The sequence below is a fragment of the Sorex fumeus genome, unplaced genomic scaffold (assembly GCF_029834395.1).
Source record: "Sorex fumeus unplaced genomic scaffold, SorFum_2.1 ptg000020l, whole genome shotgun sequence".
NCBI classification, from domain to species: Eukaryota; Metazoa; Chordata; class Mammalia; order Eulipotyphla; family Soricidae; genus Sorex; species Sorex fumeus.
Window position 1 is genome coordinate 4,447,587 of NW_026606077.1, and position 27,169 is coordinate 4,474,755.

Genomic DNA, 27,169 nt, shown 5'->3' on the forward strand with positions numbered 1-27,169 from the left:
GTATTGTACATTGAACAACAATAATTTTATAAAAAAAAGTTTTGGTTTGGTTGGTTTGGGCCTACCTACTTTATTTTATTTTTTTTTTTTTTGCTTTTTGGGTAACACCCAGCAATGCTCAGGGGTCACTCCTGGCTCTGCTGTCAGGAATTACTCTTGGCGGTGCTTGGGGGACCATATGGGATGCTGGGGATCGAACCCAGGTCGGTCACGTGCAAGGCAAACACCCTACCCACTGTGCTATCGCTCCGGCCCCTTTAAATTATTTTTTTTCAGGCTTCCTATTTAGACGCTGTTAAATATGATGAGTTACTCTGGCTCGTATTCAGATTTTCTTTCATTTTCTAAATGATTTTTATTTTATTTTTCACCTTTTGGATTTTGGGCCACCCCCAGTGTTGTTTGGGGATAACTCTGGCTCTGCACTCAGGAATCACTTCTGGCTGACTCTCGGAATTGAACCTGGGTTGGTTCCGTGCAGGGCAAGCACTTTACCTGCTGTACTATCTCTCCGGCCCCGGCTACTATTGAGATATTGATAAGTTTATATGAACGAATTTTTTTTTTCTGTTCCAGGCAAATTTTGACAACAAACCAGTAAATGGCCTCAAGTCAGAATCCATGGACTACAGTAGCTGTGGTCATGGGGAAGAACAAAGATTAGAATTGACCCCACGCCCCCATGAAAATGTGACTAAAAATGAAGGCAGCAAGGCGGCTAACGCAGTGGATCAGTGGCCACAAACCAAAACATCACAGTTAACCGATCATGTCCAGGGAGAGTTCAGGGCAGTGGTGACAGAAGCTGAAAAATGGAAAACCGCTGAAAATGACAAGAATAAAGTCCTACTTACTGACTTCCTTAAACCTCAAAATTCACTTATACAAGCTGTAAGAAATGGCATCAAAAATGTGCACTGCATACCAACTGAAACCAATGTGTCCATTACAAACTCCAATTTGGATGAATCTGCCAAGGCAATGGGAAACAATTCTAATAAATTCCTGAAAGCCCCTGCAAACCACCACCATGCTATGAGTTCCATAGCAGCTAATGAGAGAGGCCATCATCTCACGGGCAGGAGTGGCATCTCTGTCTTCCAGAAGCCTGGCTTTAACTGCAAATCTTTCCCAAATCCTTCCGACTTCAACACCAACAGTCACCCTATGACACACAGTGAAAGTGTTCATCCCAAAACTCCAGACACGGTACCAAGTAAAGACCCAAAAGATGGATCTCCCATGCAGCCTAGTCTTCTATCCCTCATGAAAGACAGGAGGCTAACGCTGGAGCAAGTCGTGGCCATCGAAGCTCTGACACAGCTTTCGGAAGCTACATCTGAGAATTCCTCACCATCGAAGTCAGAGAAGGATGAAGAGACGGAGCAGAGAACAGCTAGTTTGCTTAATAGCTGTAAAGCTCTCCTCTATTCGGTTAGGAAAGACCTTCGGGAGCCCAACTTGCATGAAGAGCATCAAAGCCGTCAGCACTGTCCGCCACTGGAAAAGCAAAATTCATGCAGCATGGTGGTATTTAACGGCCAGAATCCCATAGCTAAGTCACCCAATAGCCCTGCTGTTAAACAGGAACCTGCAAAATCCAAGGAGTATTCAAAGGACACTGATTCTCTTTTTATACCAAATTCAGCTTCATCTGAAACTGACACCAATAAAAATGTTTCCCAAGGAAGAAATACCCTTGACAGTTCCACATATTTGAATCATTTGACACCAAAAACTAGCAAATTGGGGTATTGTCACCCATCATTGGATGCTAATAAAAAGTTGGATTCAAAGGATAATTCACCAAATCAAGATACTGTTCACAGTAAAATCGAGGAAGATGTGGCCACACAGTTAACACAACTTGCATCTATAATTAAATGCAATTATATAGAACCAGACAAGAAAAACGTTGTAAGTCCACCAGCAAGCCTTGTTCCACAGAATACACAGCAAAAATCTAGTAAGGAGAAGAGTACAATACAACAGAAACCACCTTCAAGCGCACAAAATAAACCTGGCTCAGCATTGACCAAGCAGAAGAGCACAACTCAGAAAAAGGCAAAATCTTCTGCACCGAGAGATAGGAGGAAAAAGAAGACCACAGTCATGAGTTGTCAAGAAAACGATCAGATAAAGAAGAAACAATTGGCCTATGAGTATACTAAGTTGCATGATATTTGGATAGCGTCTAAATTTCAGCGATTCGGTCAATTTGGTTCCCATGACTTTCCTATTCAATTGGGGAAAATTCCTCCCCTGACCCAAGTGTTGAAACCTTTGACTCAATCAAGTTCTGCATTAGAGCAGAAAAAATTGTTTCCTCCACGCAGCCAAATCAAATTTGAGCGTCGTTATTCTGAGTTGGCACAAGAAGAAACATTAAAAGTCGAATCATTGAACAGTCTCCCCATCACCCAGATCAAAGTGGAATCCAACGGACAGGTGTTTACAGAAAGAGTTTCTAATTCTCAGGTACAGCCAGCAGTGAATGTCAATCAGAAAACGTCTCCGTTACCCCAGTCCTCTCTAGCTCACCAGTGTGCTAATAGGATGGCTGGGATTGAGCAATCAAAGTACCAGCAGGATGTCAAAGACCAGCTCGACCCCCAGAAGCTTCCAACAGTCACTGAGAATTCTCCCGAGACACCCTTACCAGACCCAGCGCAAATTCTCAGGATTGCAAATGTGGTAACTTCAGGTGGAATTACAGTGGTTTCTAGCAAAAGCGAAGAGGAAGTTTATTCATCTAGTGTGGGAACATCAGAGGTCTCCCCCGAAGACAGAGCTCAGCAAAATTTTAATGATTATGCCATGAAGTACTTTACTAATGAGACAAGAAACTTTGTGTCTGCAATGAAAGAATCTGAGTTGCCAGCCTGTGATTGTCCCGGTAAGAGCAAGCATGCATGCACTAAAGTATGTGTGTATGTTTCTTGGTTTAACTACCTGAGTGTCATCATCATACATATTTTGAATGCATAAGATTATTTTACTGCGGTGCCAGAGTCCGAATGAGCCCAAGACTACAGACATACAAGGGAATGAGTTCTACCGCTAAGTCCTAGCCCAGTGCCTTGTCCTGTTTTTAATTTATGATATACTTCCCCATTCATATTCTGGTAAATAGACCAAGTCACAGTCAATCCATTTTTCGTGGAAAGCTTGATTTGTTCTTCATAGATAAATAAGTGGATGAGTAGAACTTGAACTTGACACTTTCTCAAGTGGAAAATATTCTCTCGCATTGTTATATATGTAAAAAATGTTATCTTCCCCAAGCCCTACCCACGTTTTTGGGTTCAGTGCTCAGGGATCACTCCTGGTTCTATGCTCAGGGACCTTTCTTGGTGAGGTTCAGGTGTGCTGGGTACGAGCCTCATTTAAACACATTCAAGGCAATTGTCCCACCCACTGTCCTATTGCTATTGCCTCTCATTCAGTCATCTGTTTATTTATTTTTTGGTTTCGGGGTCACATGTGGTGATGCTCATGGGTTACTCCTGGCTCTGCACTCAGGAATCTCTCCTGGCAGTGCTCAGGGGTACTGAGGATCTAATTTGGTTTGCGTGTGTTCAAGGCAAAAAACTTACCAAGAGTACTCTCTCCAACCCCTGGCCTTTTAATAACATTAGTTTATTTGCTTGTGGATTTTTTTTTTTTTTGCTTTTGGTTTTTGAGCCATTCTTGTGGGGGTTGTATGCTATTCTTGGACGCAGAGGTCCTTCCTAGTAGTACTCAGGAAACTGTTAAGCCATCTCTCCATCCCTATTCTTTTTGTTGTCATTGTCATTGTTGTTCTTGTTGTTGTTGTTCTTGATGCTGGGAAGATTGTTCCAGGGTGCATGCCAGTATGATATCCCACAATACTAGAAGACCACGAGGTGCCCAGGATTCATGGATTCTTCTGCATGCCAGGCATCTTCCAACTTTCTGCCTACCTCCTATAATTTATTCTTAAATTTTAAAGGATTTTCATATTCTAAGGGATTTGCTTAGGGCATTAGTTATTTTGAGAAATTTCATATGCAGGTAAAAGTCTGAAATTATCACCTGGCGTAGAATTTTTTTAAAAATAGTATTTAGTGCTTTTCTTCTTTTCTTTGTAAAAGTTGTTCTTTTACATAGAAAAGACTGTAATTTTAACCAGTTTTAGTATTTCTGTGCCTCAGAGTTATTAATCCATTAGATTGTTCACTAAATACTGATTTCCTATAAATATTCGGTTTACACTAATGACTGTGTCATGGACCCATTTCTAACCAATGTACAGAATCAGTGTTCTATACTAATTAGTCCCCTTCCTATGGTCAAATATAAGATTAGTTAGTGCTCAAATATATGAAGTCACTTCATTAATACTGTTGTAAAATTTAGGAAAATAAATTAATAGAAATTAATTAATCACTGTCAGTGTCCTCCTGTTGTTCATCGATTTGCTCAGGTGGGCCCAGTAATGTCTCCATTGTGAGACCTGTTGTTACTGTGTCTGGCATATCGAATACGTCATGGGTAGCTTGCCAGGCTTTGCCGTGTGGGAGAGATACTCTCGGTAACTTGCTGGGATCTCTGAGAGGGACAGAGGAATCCAACCCAGCTCTGCCGGGCCAGCTGTGCACAACGCAAATGCCCTACCGCTATCACTCCAGCCCATCCACTTCGAATAGAGATAGATTTATCACTAGAAGAAGGTGGCTGATATAAATTACATTTTTTAAAAATCACCATACTGAAACAATTGTGGCATTTATTGCTTTTAGTTCTTAATTTCTAATATACTTTTGACACTTTTTCCAATTTCTCTGCGGATGATTCAGCAGTTTAGACAGCTTTCCACCTGCCAGGTACCAAGGTTAGGCTCTTTTGAGTAGAGTCTTTCTTGTAAATGATTGTAATGACTGGAGTTAAATTGGGTGCTTGAAAGCAATTTAGATAAAAGAGATAATGGCTCCTAGTCCAGGTTTTTAAAGTTTGAAGTTTTAAATTAAAATTAATTTTTAAATATTGTGCAGGGCTAAGGCATTAGCACAGCCGGTAGGGCATTTGCCTTGCTCTTGGCCGACCCCGGGTTCGATTCCTCCATGCCTCTTGGAGAGCCCGGCAAGCTACCGAGAGTATCCCGCCCTCACGGTAGAGCTTGGCAAGCTCCTGGTGGCATATTAGTTATGCCAAATACAGTAACAACAAGTCTCACAGTTTATTGTGAGACGTTAGTGGTGCCCGCTTGAGCAAATCGATGAACAATGGGAGAACAGTGACAGTGACAGTACTGTTGACATTCACAGCCAGTCTGTAATGGAAGGAGTTACTGTCTCCTTTTGAAGACCCTTTTCTTGCGAAGAGTACCTAGCAATTGAGCTAGCCAGATGGTCCTTATTGCCATAAGCTAGGTATATTTCAGGTAACGTCACTTAGGTGTCTTCCTATAACTAGTATATATGGGGTTATTATGAGATTCCTCCAAAATGAAACAGATCATTCTGTGTGGAACCCTTGTTTCCAAGTGAGAAGATCTTATCTCCATGGAGATAATTATGTATTAGAAAATTTTGATTATTAATCTCTGAATCAGAAATCCTCAAATTTAGCACCAGTGACATTTTAGATGGCATAATTCTTTGTAGGGGACTCTCTTTGCTTTTTAGGCTTGGTGTTTTCTCCTAAGCCTCTATCATTAGAAACCATAAAACAAACCAAACACACAGACAGGCCATTTGCTAAACCCAAAATACTGTCTATTCCAGTGGAACCAAACTGATCCTAGTTAGAATTTCTACTCCAACTTAAAATAAAACGTTGGGTTGATGCAGTAATAGAGTGGATTGGGCACTTGCCTTGCCCTTGGCTGACCTGGGTTCTTCTCTCCCTGGCACTCCATTAGGTCCTGTGCACCCAGTCAGGAGTGATTCCCTGAGCTCATGTCCAGGAGTAAGCCCTGAGCACAGCCAGGTGTGGCCCAAAAACAAACAAAAGAATTTTGTCAGGCTAAACTTTCTGTTTTATAAGAAATAGGGGCTGGAGCAATAGCACGGCGGGTAGGGCGTTTGCCTTGCACGCGGCCGACCCGGGTTCGATTCCCAGCATCCCATATGGTCCCCTAAGCACTGCCAGGAGTAATTTCTGAGTGCAGAGCCAGGAGTCACCCCTGAGCATCGCCAGGCATGACCCAAAAATAAAAGAAAAAAAAAAGAAATGATTCACATATAAAAATTCACACTGTAAACATTATTCTCTGAAGTTAAAAACTGTGAGTTTTGTTATGTGATAGCATTAGTAGTAGTAGTAGTATTTTTTCCCATGTTTTTAATTTGGGGGGATTTTTTGGGTTTTGGGATCACAGCCAGAGGTGCTTGGCTCCTGTTCTGTGTTTGTGCACCATGCATTTCCAGAAAAAGAACCAGGCTTGGCTCCGCACAGGGACAGCACCTTCTTCCCTACCCTCTCTGATCATAAATGCTTATAATCCTGCTTGACAACCACGTACTCAATTCAAACCTGTCCCTCTTATAGAACCTTCTTAGCTTTTACATTGTAATCATGACATTACATCTTCAAGATTTCAATTTGACAATAAGCATGACCCTCGTCTTAAAAGGTTTTTTCCATCCTTTATTCCAAGAAAGAGAGTGACTAAAATCAAGAACAGGAGTTAAAGGATCAAGATAAATTCAAGGGCCTATTGTCTTAGACTTTAATTATTAAAATTGACCAAAACCTTTTCAAGAAACATTTATGCTTTGGAGTCAACAAAAACTCAGTTTAAAATAGTCCCTTTTTGCCCCTCTGCAATTCTGTGAAGCTTGGGTCTAATAATCTTATTCCTTCCACAGATCGAGGTATACAAAAAGACAAAGGCCCATATTATACACACCTTGGGGCAGGACCAAATGTTGCTGCTGTCAGGGAAATCATGGAGAATAGGTGAGGAAATACGCTTCCCGGTCACAATTCTGCCTGTCTGTGCACCTTAATGCAGAGAAGTTTTCTCTGAGAACAAATGTGAGGTGAATTTGGATGTTTCTGAGATCCAAGGCAAATAATTCTGTCCTGGTGTCTCTTTGCTAAATTACTCTTCCCATGAGCCATTGGGCACCCAACAAGATACCAAAAACAGGCTATTTTGTTAAAATTCAGAAATACATTTTTGTCTTAATGTATAATGGTAGAAACAGTCCCATTGATCATTATCGATCTTTATAATCCTTTTATTGTCTCAGAGCTAGGTCATTTATAAGAGTATAGACTTCTCTTCCACATCAATGTACATTTTTAACAAAAATAAGTGATGAGGAATTTGGTTTTTTTTTTGCCCCCAATCTCTTCAATGACTGTTTTGCGTACAAAGATGCTGACAGGTATAGTTTTCAAGTTTCTGTTGCAGTTCATTGCAATTGTTTTTTTCCTTCACTGTGTTTTCTATTTAGATTTGGTCAAAAAGGAAAAGCAGTAAGGCTAGAAGTAGTAGTGTATACGGGAAAAGAAGGAAAAAGCTCTCAAGGGTGTCCAGTTGCAAAGTGGGTAAGTATTTTGTGTTTGCTATTTTTTTAAATAGATTTAGGCCACATATTAAATAACAACAGTGAACTACATAGTAATTTTCATTACACTTAGGGAAATGCCAGGGAAGGTGTCTTAGCATGGCTGATGGGGTGGTCAGGGTGTTTTTATTAGGATGTGAGAACATGTGTTGCCTTCATATTACATAGAGTGTAATCTTTCCCTGGTCTCAATTAGTGATCTCTTCACCACATTATAGTTTGCTTATGTACCTTTATTTTTCTTTGTTTGTTTCAGCCAAACCTAGTGATCACTTCAGGTTACCCTTGACTAAGTGCTTAGAACCCATGTGGTGCAAGGGGGCTCCCACATGCAAACTACTTCAGTCCTTTGAGTTCTTACTCTAGGCCTCTCGTTACCAATGTACTTTTAGAAATGATTAAGTACACTTTTGATTCCATACCATAAAGAATAGGTTTCAGGGGGCTAGAGAGATGTTGCTGTGGAAAAGTCCCTTGCATTGCAAGCAGCAGACCCAGATTCAATTTCCAGTATCCCATATGGTCCCTTGAGTACAGCCAGGTGTGCTCCAAAAACCAAAAAAAAAAAAAAAAAGAAAGAAAGAAAAAGAAATGGTATCGAGCCATTCAGAAGTAACTTGTCATCATTTACTGTATTTTGAAAGTCTTTCCAGTTAAATTTCCACCAGACTTCACATTAATGAAGTTCACACTATATTGAAAACAAAAACTTTTCTTTTTTCAAAGTAGGAGTACTGCTATTTTTTCAGCCACTGATGAGCTGATAGAATTGGGCATGAACTCCACCTTACTTTTTTTTTTGTTCATTTTTTATAATTTTATTTATTGAATCACCATGAGAGCAGTTACAAAGCTCTCAGCAAAAATTTAATAAATTGCTTAATTTTGTTTTTTAAGCTATCTTTGGCACATTTTGCTTCAATTGGGGGGGGGTATTTAAGAGGCCCTCCCAATATTCAGAGCATGTGTATTTTGTATGCCCTCTCCCTGACCCTAAACCAAATATTTTGCCACATAGGCCAAGCGTTTTTTTCACAGCTAGTTTTCTATTTTATGTATGCAGAAATGCATATGTAAAAGAGTGATGTCCTACTACTTTCAAAAGTCTTAATTTAAAAAAATTCTATCAGGCTGGAGAGATGTTACTGAGGCTGAGGTGTATTTGTCTTCCTTGCGACACACTTTTTTTTTTTTTTTTTTTTTTTGGCTTTTTGGGTCACACCGGACAATCCTCAGGAATCATTCCTGGTGGTGCTCTGAGGACCACATGGGATACCGGGTATTCAACCTGGGTCAGCCATGTGCAAGGCAAAGGCCCTGGTCACTATACTATTGCTCAGGCCCCACGACAGACGCTTTTGATCCCCAAAGCTGCATCTGATCCCTAAGCACAGAGCCAGGAGTCAGATACCTGCTCTCAAATTCTTTGGGGTGTACCTTGCTTTGGTGCCCTCGCACACCTTGACCACTACACGGCCTAAAGTCAACCGCTGCCAATGGTGTCATAGAGCACAGGGTTGCCCCCAAAACAGCAGAGCTAAAAAGATAGCACGAGGCCTGCATGGGAATATGGGAAACAAACTCAGTCTTAAGTTTATAGGGTAACCAGACCCCTAAGGTATTATTCCTCTAGGCCCCCTTCTTTTTTTTTTTCCTAATTTTTGGGTCACACCTGGCAATGCACAGGGGTTACTCCTGCCTCTGCACTCAGGAGTTACTCCTGGCGGTGTGCTCAGGGGACCATATGGGATGCTGGGAATCGAACCCGGGTTGCCCGTGTGCAAGGCAAACGCCCTACCCGCTGTGCTATCGCTCCAGCCCTAGGCCCCCTTCTTTTTATGAACAGATTTAGAAATGTGTTAGTTAAAGAGAGCTATTATGGCTAAGGAGCTCGCCTTGTATGTAGCTGACTCTGGTTCAAATATCTGCCAAGAATCTTGAACACTGGCAGGAATGATTCCCGAGCACAGCCGACTATGCCCTGAAACCCCTTTCCCATCCCAAAGCCCTACACGGACACACAGTGGGAAAATTCAAAATTTTGAACAATAACCTTTTAAAAATTTTTATTATTGTTAAATCTTCAGTGATTCTGAGTTTCAAAGAAATATAAGTATGTTTATTGGCATTTTCACGTTCATTCGTTTGGGGGACAAAAAACTGTGCTCAGGAGTTACTCCTGGCTCTGTATTCAGTAATTACTCCTGGTGGTACTCTGGGGACTGTATGGGATGTCAAAGATTTAGCCCGTGTGGGCCACATGCAAGGCAAAGAGCCCTACCTCCTGTCCTATCACTCTGGCCCGTTTCATGTTCACTTCAGTAAATTTGCTTTCTCATTTTTCAGTTTGCAATTTTTCCAGTCAGGATGTTCCTATAATTTCATATGTATCTGACATTTTTCACAAATACAGAAACTATGAATAAAAAGACAAAGAAATAAAAACCACAGTTGCTAAGAAACAATTTTTAAAAAAATTAAGGGGGCTGGAGTGATAACAGTTGGTAGGACATTTTTCTTATACTCGGTCTATTCAGGTTTCAACCCCAGCATCCCATATGGTCCCCAAGTACTGCCGGAAGTGATCCCTTAGTGCAGAGCAGGAGTGAACCATGGGCATGGTCAGGTGTGACCCAAAATCAACCCCCAAGCTTACATATTTATTTATGTGGTTATAGGGCCACACCCAGCAGTGCTCAGGGCTTACTACTGATTCTAGGAAACATATGGGATGCTGGGGATCGAACCCAGTTCAGCCATACACAAGGTAAATGCCTTGCCCACTGTACTCCAGCTCCCTACATTACAAAAAATATATATATAATCTTTAAACAAAATTAAAAATCTATTAAGTATGTTTGAAAGGAAAATAATTAGACTGAAATCACTGCTAAAATAATCACATTAATGAGAATTTCTTGAGAACTTTACAAGTTACTTTATTTAAAATTCATTTTTTCACTCCTAATAAATGGAAAAATGTGCAATATAGTGAACACCTGTTTTCATTTAGTAAACAAATATGACGGTTGAATTAAGTTAAATGGCATCTTTGTTTTTCTTTGTATTGTCTTAGTTTCACTGTGCCAGCGATCCTAGACAGTTTTACTTTGCCAATTTTGGGGGCCACACTCAGCTATGCTCAGGAGTACTCCTGACTCAGCATTCAGGCATTGTACCTTACTGTGCTTCAGAACCATATGCAGGGCCAGGGATCAAATCTGCGTAGGCTTCCTGCATGTACTGTTAAGCTCTCATAGCACTGTAGCAATGTCCTCCCATTGTTCATCGATTTGCTCGATTGGGCACCAGTAACATCTCCATTGTGAGACTTGTTACTGTGTTTGGCCTATCGAGTACGCCACGAGGAGCTTGCCAGGCTCTGCCGTGCGGGCGGGATACTCTTGGTAGCTTGCCGGGCTCTCAGAGGGATGGAGGAGTTGATCCCGGGTTAGCCGCATGCAAGGCAAACGCCCTACCTACTGTGCTATCACTGCAGCCCCTCATTCTATCATAGTATTGTCAAAACTTCTGCCAGGTGCCCATAAAAGAGAACAGTGAGAGAAAGCATTGGTTCTCTCCTCTCTGTTCTCTTGCTGATTTATTTAATAATTATTGGCAAGTTAACCCATGGTGATGACAATAATGATTGTGGTAATCATTAAGACAGTAACAATCTCATGGCAATGCATTTTCTTCCCAGGAGGATTCATTTTAATGCTATATCTACAACCCCAAAAGGAATGGGTTAGGGTTTTACTAATATTCCATTTAGATGTTAAACTCAGTGCTCAGATTCTTTACCAGCTTCAGAGCCGCATGGACAGAGAGAAGTTAGCATCACTGGTACTGATCAAAAGGTGAGCATCGAAGGTTCCCGCAAAAGAATGGGTGAGGTTATGCAGCCCTTTGTGAAGACTCTTAATGATAAAGTCATAATAAAGTTACTCAGTTCCCTGACACAGCGTTAGCAAAAATTAGAATTAAAATGTATCACCAATTTATTTTTTCTTTTTGAATCACACCCGGCGATGCACAAAGGTTACTCCTGGCTCATGCACTCAGGAATTACTCCTGGCAGTCCTCAGGGGACCATATGGGATGCTGGGAATTCAACCAAGGTCAGCCTTGTGCAAGGCAAACGCCCTAACCTGCTATGCTATCGCTCCAGCTCCTTCACCAATTTTTTAATGAATATAATTTCTCCTTTAAAAATAACACAAACAAAAAAATAACAAAAACAGAAAAAAAAACCTGGGGGGTGGGGGGTCGAAGTGATATTACAGTGGGTAGGGGGTTTGCCCTGCACGCAGCCGACCAGGGTTCGATCCGTGGCATCCCATGTTGTCCCCCAAACACCGCCCCAGGAGTGATTGCTGAGTGCAGAACAGGAATAACCCCTGAGCATCGCTGGGTGTCAACCAAAAAGAAAAAAAAAACATAAAATAAATCTGAGTTAGCCAAGTACAAGGCAAATACCCTACTGTACCTCCTGTATCATATTGGCCCCTACTTCTAGACTTCTCCCCTGTGGAAGCATTGCCTTCTGACAGCAATGACTGGGCTTTTTTCATACTCCCTCACACGCTTTTCAAAAAAGTTTCAATTTTCTTTATCCTTAGTCACTTAAAGCTTTCTAGAGTGTGAACTTTCTCTGCAGGGGAGGGGTTTAGTTTTTTTTTTTTTTTTGCCACACCCAGTGACATTCAGGGTTTACTCCTGGCTCTGTGATCAGGAGCTACTCCCAGTGGTGCTCTGGGGTCCATATAGGATGCTGAGAATCTAATCTGGTCGTCCCTGTGCAAGGCACAGCCCTACCCACTGTACTATCCCTCCTGCCTCTCTGTACATTTTGAAAAACAGAAAAAAGAAATCCTGAGAGAGAGAGATGGCTAATACCCATCTTAGCATGTTTATTTTATGTTTGTTTTGGGTGGGGTAAACCCATCAAATGGCTTAGCGGCTTCCGGCTCTCCATTCAGGGATTGCTCCTTCCTGGTACTGCTCACACCTGCTTTCCATGCCAGCACCCTCCCCACTGGACTCTTTCTCCAGCGAGACGTTCATTTTGTTGAACTGTGTTGCTTTCCACTCAAGCATTCATTTTGCGGAAACAAAATTTTTGTTGGTTTTCGCTTTGGGGGCCACAACTGTCAGTCCTCAGGGTTGGCTCCTGGGTCGGCTCTCAGGACCTGGATTGAACGCCAAGTCATCTGCGTGACAAGAAATGGCACTGTAGTGTGACTCTGATCACGATCAAGATCACGACCATCCTGTTGTTCGTCGATTGCCTCGAGCAGGCACCAGTAACATCTCCTTCATCCCAGCCCTGAGATTTTAAAGTGCCATATTCAAGGCTCTTTTAGGGTTAGGAGAATGAGACCCATCATTGTTACTGGTCTTCGGCATATTGGGTATGCCACGGGTAGTTTGCCAGACTCTGCTGTGTGGGCAGGTTACATTCGGTACCTGGCAGTGTGACTCCAATCTCTGAATTTCTTCTGGATCTTAGAGCTTGTCCACTACCACTGAGCATCACACCCACAGTTTGTGTACTTTCAGGACCCGGTGTCATCCACTACGTCGGTGGCCCAGGAAGGCTATGCAGTGCCCTACTGCCTGGCCTAACTTCCTGAGCTGCCTTCCCAGTGGCTCCGCTCCTTTGAATACTTAACTAGTAATTTGTAAAAGTAATTTGATGCCCTTTGCCCCTAAATACATTAGTATTGTTTTCAAAGAGAACCAGAACATTCTCTTACATAACCACAATACAATTATGAGAATCTTACATAACCTCTACCCAATTATCAATGCTTATACAATATTATTATCTAATCTTTAGGTCATATTCAATCATATCCTTTAGGAAAAAGGAAAACAAAGTTGTTTTCCTTATTCAGAGTTCTGTTCTAGGATCATTTCTTTACATACAATTTGTAAGGTATGTCAGATATTTTTTGTTTTAGGGTTTGGAACATGCCCAGAATTGTTAGGGCTTACTCCTGAATCTGTGCTCAGGTATCGCTCCTGACCAAACCCAGGGAACCATATATGTCGTACCAGGAACATAAAAAATTCAATTTTACAGCCAGAAGGTTAGTGCAGGGGATGAGATGCTTGGCAGTTCCGCCAATTCCAATTCATTCCCAATTCCACGTATGGTCCCTGAGCACCACCAGGAATGATTACTGAGCAGAGCTGAGAGTAGCCACTGGTAATCCCTGTTCATGTCCCAACCCCTAACCCCTTCCCTTTCTCTTCCTCAGTCATGGTTAATTATTTGTCCAGAGAAGGGAAACAGCCCTGTTTTCCTGAACAATGAGGAAGTTCGTGGACACTATCAAATCACAAATCATCCTGTTATTCGTCGATTGCCTCGAGCAGGCCCCAGTAACGTCTGCTTCATCCTAGCCCTGAGATTGTATTTGGCATATTGGGTACGCCACGGGGAGTTTGCCAGACTCTGCCATGTGGGCACCTACATTCGGTAACCTGCCAGTTTGTCCAAAGTAGGAATGAGATAATAATCAAGGTGTTTTTTTTATATCCAGAGAATTTTATTATACTCTTTTATAAATTATAAAAAATTATTATCTCATAATTTATAAAAGATCATAATAAAATTCTCTGGATATAAAAAACCTTGATTAGGCATTGAATATTACATATAAATGAATCATAAATTTGTTATTGAAAATGTATAAAATCCTTTAGCGAGCTAAGAGAAAATAAACAATTTGTAATTTAGCAAAGGGTAACTTTAGCCATCATGAGAAAATGCCTAACTCACTGCCAATGGTGAGAAACTAGTTTTGTCTCTTAAGCTACGAGATGGGGAAACTATCAAAATGGGAAAGAAATACGAAATGAATAAAATTACTGACATCAATATTTGGTGAGAGATTTGTGGTATATACTGTGTATAAAAAGAAGTGATGGAGGCTGGAGCAGTAGCACAGCAGGTAGACTGTTTGCCTTGCCTGCGGCTGACCCAGGTTTGGTTCCCAGATTCCCATATGTCCCCCAAGCACTGCCAGGAGTCATTCCTGAGTGCAAAGCCAGGAATAACCCCTGTGCGTTGCTGAGGGTGACTCCCAGCCTTGCTCCCAAAAGTGATGTTTAAAATGAAATAACAGGGACCAGGCTTTGTCGCTCAGCAGTGTGGCACTGGCCTTAAATGTGTCAGGCTCTGGTGTGGATCCACGTCACCTAGATTAGTGGATAGGTGGGATGGTCAGACCCGTGAAAAAGCTCAGTCTAAACTGGATATAAAGAGAAGTTTTTGCTGTACTTGGCTTTGCCCAGTTTGTATAGATCCTTTATTCAACACTTACTCTCTGTTGAATTGTTACTCCCAGTCACAATGGGAAAGCACTTACAGTAGGATAAGAATGGCCAAATGTACAGTCAGTCAGTGCTGGGGGAAAGAGGCAAATTTGACACACATATTTGCTTAGAGTGAATTGTTTCTCCACTCTCCAAAAAATTATCTGGTAGCTTCTTTATGATAAAAAACGCAGATTGTAGCTCCTGGAAGCGCGGCCACATTCGCAGCCGCTTGACATCTTATTATCTCATTCCTACTTTGGACATACTGGCAGGCTACCGAATGTAACCTGCCCACCCGGCAGAGTCTGGCAAACTCCCCGTGGCTTACCCAATATGCCGAATACCAGTAACAATGATGGGTCTCATTCTCCTAAAGAGCCTTGAATATGGCACTTTCTTTAAAATCTCAGGGCTAGTATGAAGGAGACGTTACTGGGGCCTGCTCGAGGCAATCGACGAATAACAGGATGGTTGTGATCTTGATCGAAAGAGATTGTATATGGTAGAGCATGGTCTTGACATAGATGAGAGACAGCTGTAGAAAGAAACAAAGTGGTTCCAGACCTGTCTGAGACACAGCTGTGGAGAGAACCTAGGCTGGGTGGGCCCCTACCTACCAAGTGCATGGGGACACACAGGTGCGCGTGCGCACACACACACACACACACCTACTCACTCATAACCAATATTCACATTTATGGCACCTTAGAAAACTATTTTTGGGAGTTGGCGGATTGGCACTCAGGGTTACTACTGGATCTGCACTCAGGAATTACTCCTGGCATTGCACAGGGGACCATATGGGATGCTGGGAATCGAACCTGGGTGGGCCATGTCAAGGCAAACACCCTACCCACCGTACTCTCTCCAGATCTTAGAAAAATTTTTATTCTCTTCCAAAATCCTCTGACAATACCCGCTTTCCTGTCTCCTATAATGCATTCTTTCATCATGTATTTTCTTTCATGTAGCAATGTAATTATAAGATTAGTCTGCAATAGCAATGAAATTGATTATTTTCATTGCGATTAAGGCCAGATAAAATTGAGTGCGGTTGTAACTCAAGTAGTTAAGAACTTACTTTGCTTGTGTATACAGTCCTGGCAGTAGATTCGGACCTTGCTTGACATACCCCCAATTTTATCTAGCTGCCACTCCCACAATTGCAAAGGTAGATAAAGTTTATTGCAAATTCTTTTGATGATTGACATTTCAGTTGTTTTGAGCTGGGCTGATTATGAATTGATTTTGTCTTTGGGAATACACTTCTAAAGGTCAGAGAGACAATACAGTGGTTGACGTGCTTGACTTAGCCTGCAACCAAGTCTGGTGTGGCCTCCCCTCCCCTCCGTTTCCTCCTCTCCCCACAAAAGAATACACCTCTGTTATATACAAGTGGTATATGGGGGTTTGCTGGCTATTGGCACTATGTGTCTGAGCAGTTGGTTAACACCAACACGGTGTTCCAAAGGGGTTGTCTACTTGTATTGACATGAGCAATACTTAAGCGTAGGTACATTGGCTTGTGAAAATGTTGACTCTATGGTTTATCTTGAATGTGAGTCTCTTCTATCATTCAAACAAACCTTCATTTTCTCACGCCTTCCCTTGCAGCCCACCATCCTATTTTGGTTTCTGTGAATTTTATAGACTACTTGTATGAATGCACTGAAAACTTCTTTGTCTTTCAGGATCTAGCTTATATCCTAAAGGGTTGTCTTTGTCGGTAAATGTGAGAAGGCTTTTCTCTTTTTTGAAGTTGGTCCACTATTCCACTGTATATGTACAATGCTGTGTTTCATCTATGGGCATTTGTCAGATTGGAACCTTCTGGTTGTTAGGAACAACCATGCTAGGAGCATGACAGTGCAAACACCAGTTCAAGACATGTTCGCGGTGTTTTTCATAGCTGTTAAAGCATTTTATAACCCGACCAACTCGGGTAGTTATTTTATTTTACTTTTAAGAAGGGGAAGGGAAATGCAGCCCCATCAGTGCTCAGGGATTATTCCAAGCTCTGTACTGGGCATGACCATTGGTGGTGTTAGGGGACATTTGTGACACTCAGACCCTGCAGCGTGGGGATTCTGGGTCACCCCAGTGTTGCTCAGGGGATCCCAGTGATGCAAGTGGCAATACACAGAGAACCACGTGGTACCAGGATCATACTCGACTGAGCTGCCTCTTTGCTTTCTTGCTTTCTTTCTTTCTTTCTTTCTTTTTCCTTCTTTATTTTTATTTCTCTCCCCCCCCTTTTTTTTTATGGAATCACAGTGAGATGCATAGGTACTATGCTGTTCATGATTGGCTTCAGTCATACAATGTTCTAGCACTCAACTTTTCACCAATATACTTTTCCCGACACCAATGTCCCTAGTTTCCCTCCCATCCCAACCCCAGCCTCCCCCTCCCTCTATGTCAGACCGCTCTCTCTCTCTCTCTCTCTCTCTCTCTCTCTCTATCTATCTATCTATCTGTCTCTCATGTCTGTCTCTCTCTGTTTCTGTCTCTCTCTCTGTCTCTCGCTCACTCGCTCGCTTTGTGTTTTGTAATACAGATACTGAAACATTATCCTGTATATCACTTTACCTTTCGGTACTCAGTTCTTGCCCAGGGTGGTCCTTTCCACCTGTCATTGTCATGGTGGGCCTGCACTCTCTGCTTTCTCTCCAGCCCTTGATTTTTACTTTTTTGCCTGATGTGGCTTCCTATTGTTACTCTGCGTCTTTTTCAGATCTCTGTCAGCTCCCCAGCTTTGATAGGCAGCATGTATTTCCAAAAGTTTCTGTTAATCTTTCTCTTCTGCTGTCATACTATTCCTGTTATCATATACAGTGTCCTCAAACTTGGCTTCAGAGCTTGAAAACACTTTGCTACTCCATGTGGTGCCTCAGTGCAAGGGAACAGTGATCTGCTGCCCACCTGCAGAGCAGATGCTCTTTTTCTAGAACTTACCTGCTTTATCAACATGGTTCCTAGGCGCAGGTTTCTTTGTATTTTTTGTTTCTTTCAGTGCCAGTGATTGAACCTGGGGCTTCAGCCCTCCAAAAAAGGGCTCTACTGTACTGCCCTGGGAAGGGTCATTTTTTTGGTTTGCTTTGTTATTAATGTTTGGGCCATACTGAGAAGTGCTCAGGGCTTACTCAGTGCTAAGGGATCACTTCTGGTTGTGGACCTCACTGGCTGTACTCTCTCTCCCAACCCCTGTGAAGATTTCTTAAAGTAAACTTTCCTTAAATTTCAAAAACAGTATGTTTGAGCAGGAGCAAGGTAAGACCATACACTTTCTAACAAACCTCTTTAGTTTTAGCCATTTATTATTGGGGGAGTCGCAATGGACTGTGCTTTTGGGGAGGGGGGGGTTGTCACACGGTGGTGTCCAGGATCTGAGGCAGGTTCTACCATGTGCGAGACAAGTGCCACTTGAACTATCTCTGCGGACTCCGATGAGCAATGTTTAGTTTATCCATTTACTTAGTACTTGCTCATTGACCCTCTGTTCTGTTTCCGTTTCTTGTCGTGTTTTGTTGTGATGACAGGGTTGTAGCCGCTGTGCTGCTTAAATGAGAGGGTGCTGCTAGGGCAGGTTTCACATTATGTGCAGATTTATTTATTTATTTATTGGTCATTATTTCATTATTTATTTTATTGTGGTCTTTATTACAATGCATCATTGTAAAGTATGCACATATAAGTTCAACTTTCCTAAATTTAGGTCATTTAGGTGAGAAAGCTCTTCCGATAAAAGCAGGTTAACAATTACAGCCTAAAAAAATATATTGGTGTTAAGAAATTTGAAAATCGCAGTAACAGCAAAACTTTATGGTGCTTAGTGTTACATATGCTATGGTATGGTGTTTATGTGCACGGCATTGAATATTACAGAATTACATATTATGCGAACATGCATAGTGCTTATGGTATTACATATTATATTACTTGATATGCTGTGTTTCTGTTATGTCACATTATTATAAAAATATTTAAGTGCTATAATTTTATTTTAATGTGCTTTTTTTTTTTTTGTTTAGAAATTTTCTCCTCCTTTATTTGTGAATAAAAAAACCTTGCAGTTGTAAAGAAGCTTTTGTGGACTTTTTCTTTCTTTTTTTTTTTTTTCTTTTCTTTTTTTTTTAATTAGTGAAGCACCATGAGGTACAGTTGTAGATTTACAAATCTTTGTGGTGCAGATTTATTTTTCTCTTTTCCTTCCTTTCCCCCCCCTTCCTTTCGTTTTTCCTTTTCCTTTCTTCTCCCAGTATTTCTCAGGGCCCCTGGGGGCCCTTCTGGCAGCAGAGTCAACAGATCAATGAAAGGGACTGAGGATTCATCCGCAAAGCCCCTTCCTTCCTTGCTGGGTGACCCCAGGGACAAACCAAATGATGCTCAGGGTCTGATAATGGTGCCTTGGAGTGCATTGGTACATCCTCTGATCTTCGCCAAACCGTGTGGTGCTTGTCGAGGGTCACTCACATTTGGTTGTTGTGCTCACACATACGTGACTCGCCCAGTTGAAGATTACTTTCCATGCCAGGAACCACAAACAACACCAGGAACACTTTTTGTGTACGTGGCATCATCAGAGATCAATTCACAAATTTAGAAACCAGCGGTCCTAAATCCTGCAGTGATGTTTTCTTTAGCCCATGGGTACAGTACAGTATAAGATAAATGAATATATATTCAACGCTAATAACTGCATTTTGGATTCATCACAGCTTTTGAACAACCTTAAGCATATGAGCTAGTATCTTCTGTCCTATGAACATGGAAAATTTTAAGTATTGCGAAAATTTTGTTTTAAATATTAATCTCAATATAGCAGAATACCTTACCCTGGGGAAGCATTCATGATTTTCTCAGGTTCCAAAATTTACTTTCTTCGTTGTTGCTACTGCTGGGGATCTCTCATGGTGAAATAGAGTTTAAGATTTTGAACCTTGCTCATACCTTGCATGGATGAGCAAAATTTCTAACACTCAAATTAATTTTTGGGGGGAGGCCACTCCCTATAGTGCCCAAAGTCTGCTCCCAGCCGTGCTCAGGGATCCCTCTCAGATGCTCCATGGACCATGCAGTGCTGGGGACTTACCCAGGCATTCCTTATGCGGGAGACCTCATACTGCACATTATTGCCTGGCTCTGTGGGTTACTCCTGCAGGTTCTCAGTGGCTAGCGGGTTGCCTGGGATGGAACTTCCTGAATGCGAACCATGTTCTTAGTCCACTGCGGTATCTCTATAGCCCTTGAACGATGGAAATTGCATTGTTTTATCCCTAAAACAATGTGCTCGAGGTTTACTCATGGTTCTGCTGCCAGCGATCAAGGCCAGGTTGGGCAGCTGCCAGGCAATTGGGGAACTGCTGTGCTATCTTCCAGCCTCCACACACAGTGTTAAAAGGAATATTCATTATTTTTTACTTTCTGTTTTTTTTTTTTGTTGTTGTTTGTTTCCATTAAAAAAATGCTTTCTTTTCTTTCTTTTTCGTTTTTTCTTTCAGGTATTAAGAAGAAGAAGCAAAGAAGAAAAAGTCCTCTGCTTGGTCCGACGGCGCCCGGGCCACCACTGCTCCACAGCCGTGATTGTGGTGCTCATCATGGTGTGGGATGGCATCCCGCTCCCACTGGCCAACCGACTGTACTCGGAGCTCACGGACAACCTGAAGGCATACAACGGTCACCCCACGGACCGGAGATGCACGCTGAATGAAAAGTAATCATTTGTTTCGCAATATTCTGCCACTCAGGCCTATAAGCAGACAACAGAAGAGAACCACAAGGAAGAAATATTTCTTTAAGTTCATAGTGAATCATGCCATTGTAAGAGGTTCTCCTTTGCAACCTTCGTCTTTAGAATATTCGATTTTATCTCCTTACCTCCTTGATACCTGACTTGTCTCACCCTTAAGATTTGGGGAGAGGGGCTGGAGCGATAGCATAGCAGGTAGGGCGTTTGCCTTGCATGCAGCCGACCAGGGTTCAATTCCCAGCATCCCATATGCTCCCCCAAGCACCACCAGGAGTAATTCTTGAGCACAGAGTCAGGAGCAACCCCTGAGCATCAACGAAGCGCCAAAAAAAAAAAAAAGATTTGGAGAGTGGGTTATTTTAGTTTGTTTGGCATATATATATATATATTCAGATAAAATTTTAAATGGGCCAGAGTATTGGTTTAGCTGCTGATGGCATTTGCCTTGAGTGTGTTCTACATGGGCCCATCAATGACACCCCATATGGTGCCAAAGTCCTGAGGGAGTGATCCCTAAGCAGCCCTGAGTATGACCCCCACCCCACCCCCAAGAAAAAGAAAAGTATTTGCCTATAGGTACTGTTTTGCATTTCCTCTCACGTTGTTGGAGAAAGGGTCCTTTCCTATGACTTTAACCATTGCGCTATGCTGTCACATTTGCTTATTTGTCCATTTACTCAGTGTTAAGTGACTTTCTTTGGGGGGGGGGGGTCACACCCAGTGATACTCAGGGGTTACTCCTGGCTTTGCGCTCAGGAATTACTCTTGACAGTGCTTGGGGGACCATATGAGATGCTGGAAATTGAACCCGGGTCAACCTCATGCAAGGGAAACACCCTACCCGCTGTATCATTGCTCCGGTCCCGATTGTAATTGTTTTATACTGTTGTATTCAGTTCTCTCTACCTTTTATTTTAACATTAACCATCTCTTATATTCCATTCTTTTCCATTCCAGTATTCAAAAAGATTGTTAACAGTGTATCTGCATTTGGGGGTCTAGAAATCCTGCAGGATTTCTAGAAATATAGATATTTTCCAAGGTTTTTTCTTTTTTCTTCTTTTTTTTTTCTTTTTGGGTCACACCCAGTGATGCTCAGGGGTTACTCCTGGTTCTGCACTCAGGAATTCCTCCTGGCGGTGGTCAGGGGACCATATGGGATGCAGGGAATCGAACCCAGGGCAGCCACATGCAGGGCAAACACCCTCGGTGCTATTCTGTCATTCAGCCCCTCTAAAGATTTTTCTTTCTTCTTATTTTACTGTCACTATTTACAAATGAAAGGTTTTAAAAATATCTATATCTACCTTATTTGAAACTTCTTTCCTTCGTCCTCTCATAAGGTTTACCGCTAAGTCATATCCTCAGTCCCATTTCCTCTTATCTCTGCTTTTTAATTTTGTACATCACTGTTCACTGTCACTGTCCTCCCGTTGTTCATCGATTTGCTCGAGCGGGCCTAGTAACGTCTCCATTGTGACAATTGGTACTGTGTTTGGCATATGGGATACGTATGGCTAGCTTGCCAAGCTTTGTCGTGTGAGCGAGATACTCTCGGTAGCTTGCCAGGCTCTCCGAGAGGGGCAGAAGAATCGAACTTGGATCAGCCATGTTGGTTGCTTGCAAGGCAAACGCCTTACCTGCTGTGCTATCACGCCAGCCCTGGGTTGGGTTTCTTTTTTTTTCTCAGCCTCTGTGGGTTTTAAGATTTATGCTGTTAGATAGTGGAAAGCTAAGAATTGTGTATTATTTTCCTACCTTTAAGGTATAAATTAATTTATTTAATTAGCTGCTTTTATACATTTTGTTTTGTTTTGGGGCCACACTCTGCGATCCTCAGGGGTTACCCCTGACTCTGCACTCGGGAATTATTCCTGGTGCTCAGGTGACCATATGGCAGGTCAGGGATCAAACCCAGACTGGCTGTGTGCAAGGCATGAGCCCTAACTGCTGTGCTATCACTCCAGCCCCTGGTCTAGTTTGATACACTAATATACTTAGTGTTGCTACATTACCATCCTTACTCTTGTTTGTTTGTTTGTTTTGGGGTCACGCTGGTGGTGTTCAGGGATGCTTCCTGGCTTTCCTTTCAGGGATTACTCCTGGAGATCAAACTCCTGGTGATTAAAGATGTGTGTGTGTGTGTGTGTGTGTGTGTGTGTGTGTGTGTGTGTGTAATTACAGGGTGCTAGGAATCAAACCCTGGTCAGCTATCTATATGACATATGTCCTACCGGCTATACTATTTTTTGACCCTTTTAAGAGCTTTTTAAAAGCAATCTTATCCCATTTAGTAGTGTTTTTGCTATTTTAAGATGTTTTATAATATTTCCATATTTCTTTTGTGATAAACTTTTAAAATAACAGCTAAACTACTTCTCCCTCCTTCTTTCATATTACTCTGTAGTCTGACCTGTTTGGTTTTTGAGATCTGAGTCATCCCATTTTACTCAGGGCTTACTCCTGGCTCTGAACCCAGTGATTAGTCCTGTTTGCTAAAATAAGTTAATTCACCGTATTTAGGATAGTGCAAAATTGAAAGAGTCTATTTTCCTGCTTTGTCAGTTTCAATTCCCTTAAAATTCCATTACAGTCGGACCTGTGTATGTCAAGGGATTGATCCAGAAACTTGTGGTGCTTCCTTTTCTTTCGGCTGTTCGTGGAGTATGTATTTTAATGGCTGCAAATTTGGTAGAAGTCCAAGCCCTAGAAGATTTAGAATTGATCCAAGTTCTCCCTTACACGTAAGTGCTCTTTTCTATTTTTTAAATCACATGATGAATATATAAGTACGTTATTTAAAAATAGTTAATTCACAAATATCTTAAAAACTGATAGTGATAACATAGAAATATATGTAAGTAAATAGTTTCCAGTTTAAATAAGTTAGATAAGAATCAAGCTCTCAACCCAAATTCTAGTTGTGCCCGGCCCCTGGCCCCCTCTCCCCAAGAAAGACTCATTATTAAAAGGACATCAAAATTTATACCCAGCCAAAGTGGAAGAATAAATTAAGTCATTTGCCAACATTTCAAAGACTCAGAAAGTTTACCACCCACAGAGCTACTATGAAAGAATTACTAAAGGACGTATTCCAGAAAGAAGATATATGAAACCGGATCGAATCTGTCCGGGACAAGAGGCCATGGTGAGCAAAGAAATTAGTCAACCTTACTGATAAGTTTAAATAAATTTAGTACTTACACTTTTAATTCAAATAATGACCTTTAGTATCATTCCATAGTCTTAACAACTAAGAGGTGGGTAGGTAGTGGGTGGGGGTTGGGCACCTGTAGCAACTAAGATTGGCGTTTGAATACTTGGTTTGCATTGGGGAAGATTTAGATACCAATTAATTCTTAGATTTAGTGTTTTTCAAACTTTGAGCTATGACTCAGAATAAAAAATGTCATTTGGGGGGCAGATAGAGGACTCAGTGGCCTGAACTCTGTATGGGAAAAGCCCAGGTTGGATCCCTGGTACTACATGGACCCCAGAACATTGCCAGATATTTTAAGATCACACAAAAACAATCTGCAACCACAGAGTGACATCTGTGAAAAAATTTAAAACTATCAGAATATAATGCTTTCATTAGATGTAACAAATTTAATATTAAAACCTGGAAAATTTATTATCCAAGATGTTTTGTGACATTTTTATGGTGCAGTATATTTTTATATGATTTTATTGCCTTTTTTAAAAATGTATTGCAATAAACCGGTTTCAAGAACTTCTAATGAGTCATAGCACACAGCTTGGAAGACACTACGGTAGATGTTAGAAAAACATCAAGTGTACGATTAGAAATTTTTAGATGGGCATAAAATAGAATTTACAAGTTTTAATTTATTTGGAGGCCAAAGAAACCCAGTAATTACTAATCCATTCATATTTGTAATACAATGAGAAGGTTTAGAAATACTTAGGAAGCCTTTGCAAAGATAATCAAAACTCTGATATTTTGTAGAGTTCCCAGCTGCTGCAGTGAAATGAGGAAATGAGAGTGAACTGTGCTTTGCGGATGAAGTACTGTAAATTAAGTCTAAGGTGAAATTATTGACCTTTAGGAAGAAAACTATAAAACTTTTAGTAAAGTTAATTGAATGCGAATCACATTGACACTGTGCCATGTTTAATGGTCAGAACCAGTCATAATGTGATGACCTTTCGCCCTTAAAATAATCCAATAAGTTTTCAGTCTAATAATTTCTGATTTACCTGTTTGTTAGCATAGAAAGTTATTAATAGTATTGACTTGGCCATTAAATATTTATTCTGTAACAATGACAGTTATATAATCAACAAATGTAATGTCAGATTTGCTTGAGGCTACTACTATAGTAACTAACATTTGTATAGTGCTTAAAAGACATGAAGTATTGTTCTTTCCAGGATCTGAAAGACAAAATGAAATGAAGCTTAACAGGGCAAGGAAAAGCTGCACATACAGCCTTGTCAACCAATGCAGGAATTGAGTATCAAAGAGATTTAAGGAGAAGAGGGATTAAAAAGATCTCTCACTGCTCTTTGAACACTAGATTGGCAATGTATAAGAGTAGTTTTTCTCAAGATGAGTTGAGTGTAAGAATAGTTCATGAGGGGGCTAGAGCAATTTAGAGCAATAGCACAGTGGGTAGAGCATTTGCCTTGTACACGGCTGACCCGGGTTTGATTCCCAACACCCAGGAATAATTCCTGAGTGCTCAGCCAGGAGTAACCCCTGTGCATCGCCGGGTGTGACCCAAAAAAGAAAAAAAAATAGTTCATGAAACAGTTGATATTAATTTGGCATATGATTAACAGTTGGTATATTATTAACAGTTGATATTTGAATTTGGTCATCAGTGTTTGATTACAAATATTTTTTAAATTTTGCCTCGTGCTTTTGTTTCTGAACATAATGTATTTTGATAGAGGATCAGACTTGTTGAGGACACATAGGAATTCAGTTTTGTCACATTGGGAGATAGATTCCTCCAGGGAGTCCAAGGAGGTATACTAGATAAGGAAAAATCAATAAGTTCTCCAGGTGGAATTACAGTCATTAATGTAAATGGATGGTACTGAATACCAAGTGCAGGATGAGGAGCACTGTGGAACGTAGAGTAGGTTCCTGAGTAAAGAATATGTAAAAATGAACCTAGTTTTATTTTTATTGTCAAGCCTATTGGTGCTTGCACTGATCATGGCTCAGTACTCCGGTGACCATACAGTGCTGAAGAATGACTCTGAGTCTTCTGAAAGCAAAGCATGCACTCCAATCCTTCGGGCTGAAACCTGCCAGGTCAAAACTGCTAGATCATTCTTATAAAACAGTTTAAATTCACAATTTTCTAATACAGAACGTGAATTAAAGGATGCCAGTAGGTGACTTCTTAACCTTAATTTTTTTTTAGTTTCCTGTTCAACATATTGACTTATTAAATAAAATGACACCTTAATCAATCTGATTAGTGGTCCTTGATGATCATGATGACCTGCTTACCTGAAAACACAATTTTTCTACCTACTCAAATCCTGTAGATAGGTGTTTAAATCATAATTTAAATGTTTTTTCAAATAAATTGAATGATTAATCTTTTGAGTATGATCCCAAAATCTTTTTAAAAATCAGATCAGATTTATTATGATTAAGCTCTATTTAGTGATATATATATAAGTAGAACATTAAATAGAAAGCTATCATCTAGATACACAGTGCCTATGCACTTCGTGGGTTTCTTCTTCATAAAAACAACAACACAAACAGCAAAAAAGTAGTTATTAATGATGCTTTGCCATCACAGAGAGACTTTATGAAAGTACTCAAGAATTGACCTCTAAGTCTAAATGGCTGGTTTTGAATTTGGTAATTATCACATAAATATCTGAGGATTCAATATGCCAGACACAGTAACAACAAAGTCTCCAATGGAGGCGTTACTGGGCCCGCTCGAGCAAATCGATGATCAACGGGAGGGCCTTTACCTTTAAGGATCATTCATTTATGTGAAAAGTTTTGTGTGTTTTTCACATGCCCATGCACCAAATCTCAAAACAAAGACATGACTCTCATTTCTTTTTCCTTTTCCTTTTTTTTTTTTGTGGGGGATGGAGGTTTTTCAGGTCTGGCAGTGCATAAGCATACACTTGGCTTAATAGTCTCATTGTCTTTCTTTCCAAATCTCATGTTTCTTTTACATATAGATATCCAGATTTTTGAAAGGTCATGGGTCCGAGAGATAGTACAGCTCCTACGGTTCTTGAGCTATGATCCTCTGGGGGGCCAGAGTGGCAGTACAACCAGTAGGCCATTTCCTTGAACTCCCAAGTTGAGTCCTAGGCTCTCTATGGGGTCCCCCAGCCTGCAGGAGTGATCAGTTTTTTAATTGAAGTGAAGAGCTTTTCAATTTAGCTCTAATTCCTATGGTGGGGGAAGGGGTGTCACACCCAGAGATGCACAGGGTTACTTCTGGCTTTGCACTCAGGAACTACTCCTGGCAGTGCAGAGGTGAACCATATGGGATGCTGGGGATTGAACCCAGGTCAGCTGCTTGCAAGGAAAACG

At 41.1% G+C, this 27,169-nt stretch overlaps 1 protein-coding gene across 1 annotated transcript in view; it reads left to right on the plus strand.

Moving 5' to 3' along the window:
• Nucleotides 1-27,169, plus strand: part of TET1 (tet methylcytosine dioxygenase 1) — a 125,183-nt gene that overhangs the window by 81,269 nt on the left and 16,745 nt on the right. Inside the window, 6 exon segments of the mRNA XM_056113373.1 lie at nt 577-2,896; nt 6,834-6,924; nt 7,428-7,521; nt 20,372-20,583; nt 23,213-23,363; nt 23,681-23,767. Of these exon segments, the coding sequence (XP_055969348.1) occupies nt 577-2,896; nt 6,834-6,924; nt 7,428-7,521; nt 20,372-20,583; nt 23,213-23,363; nt 23,681-23,767 (2,955 nt within the window).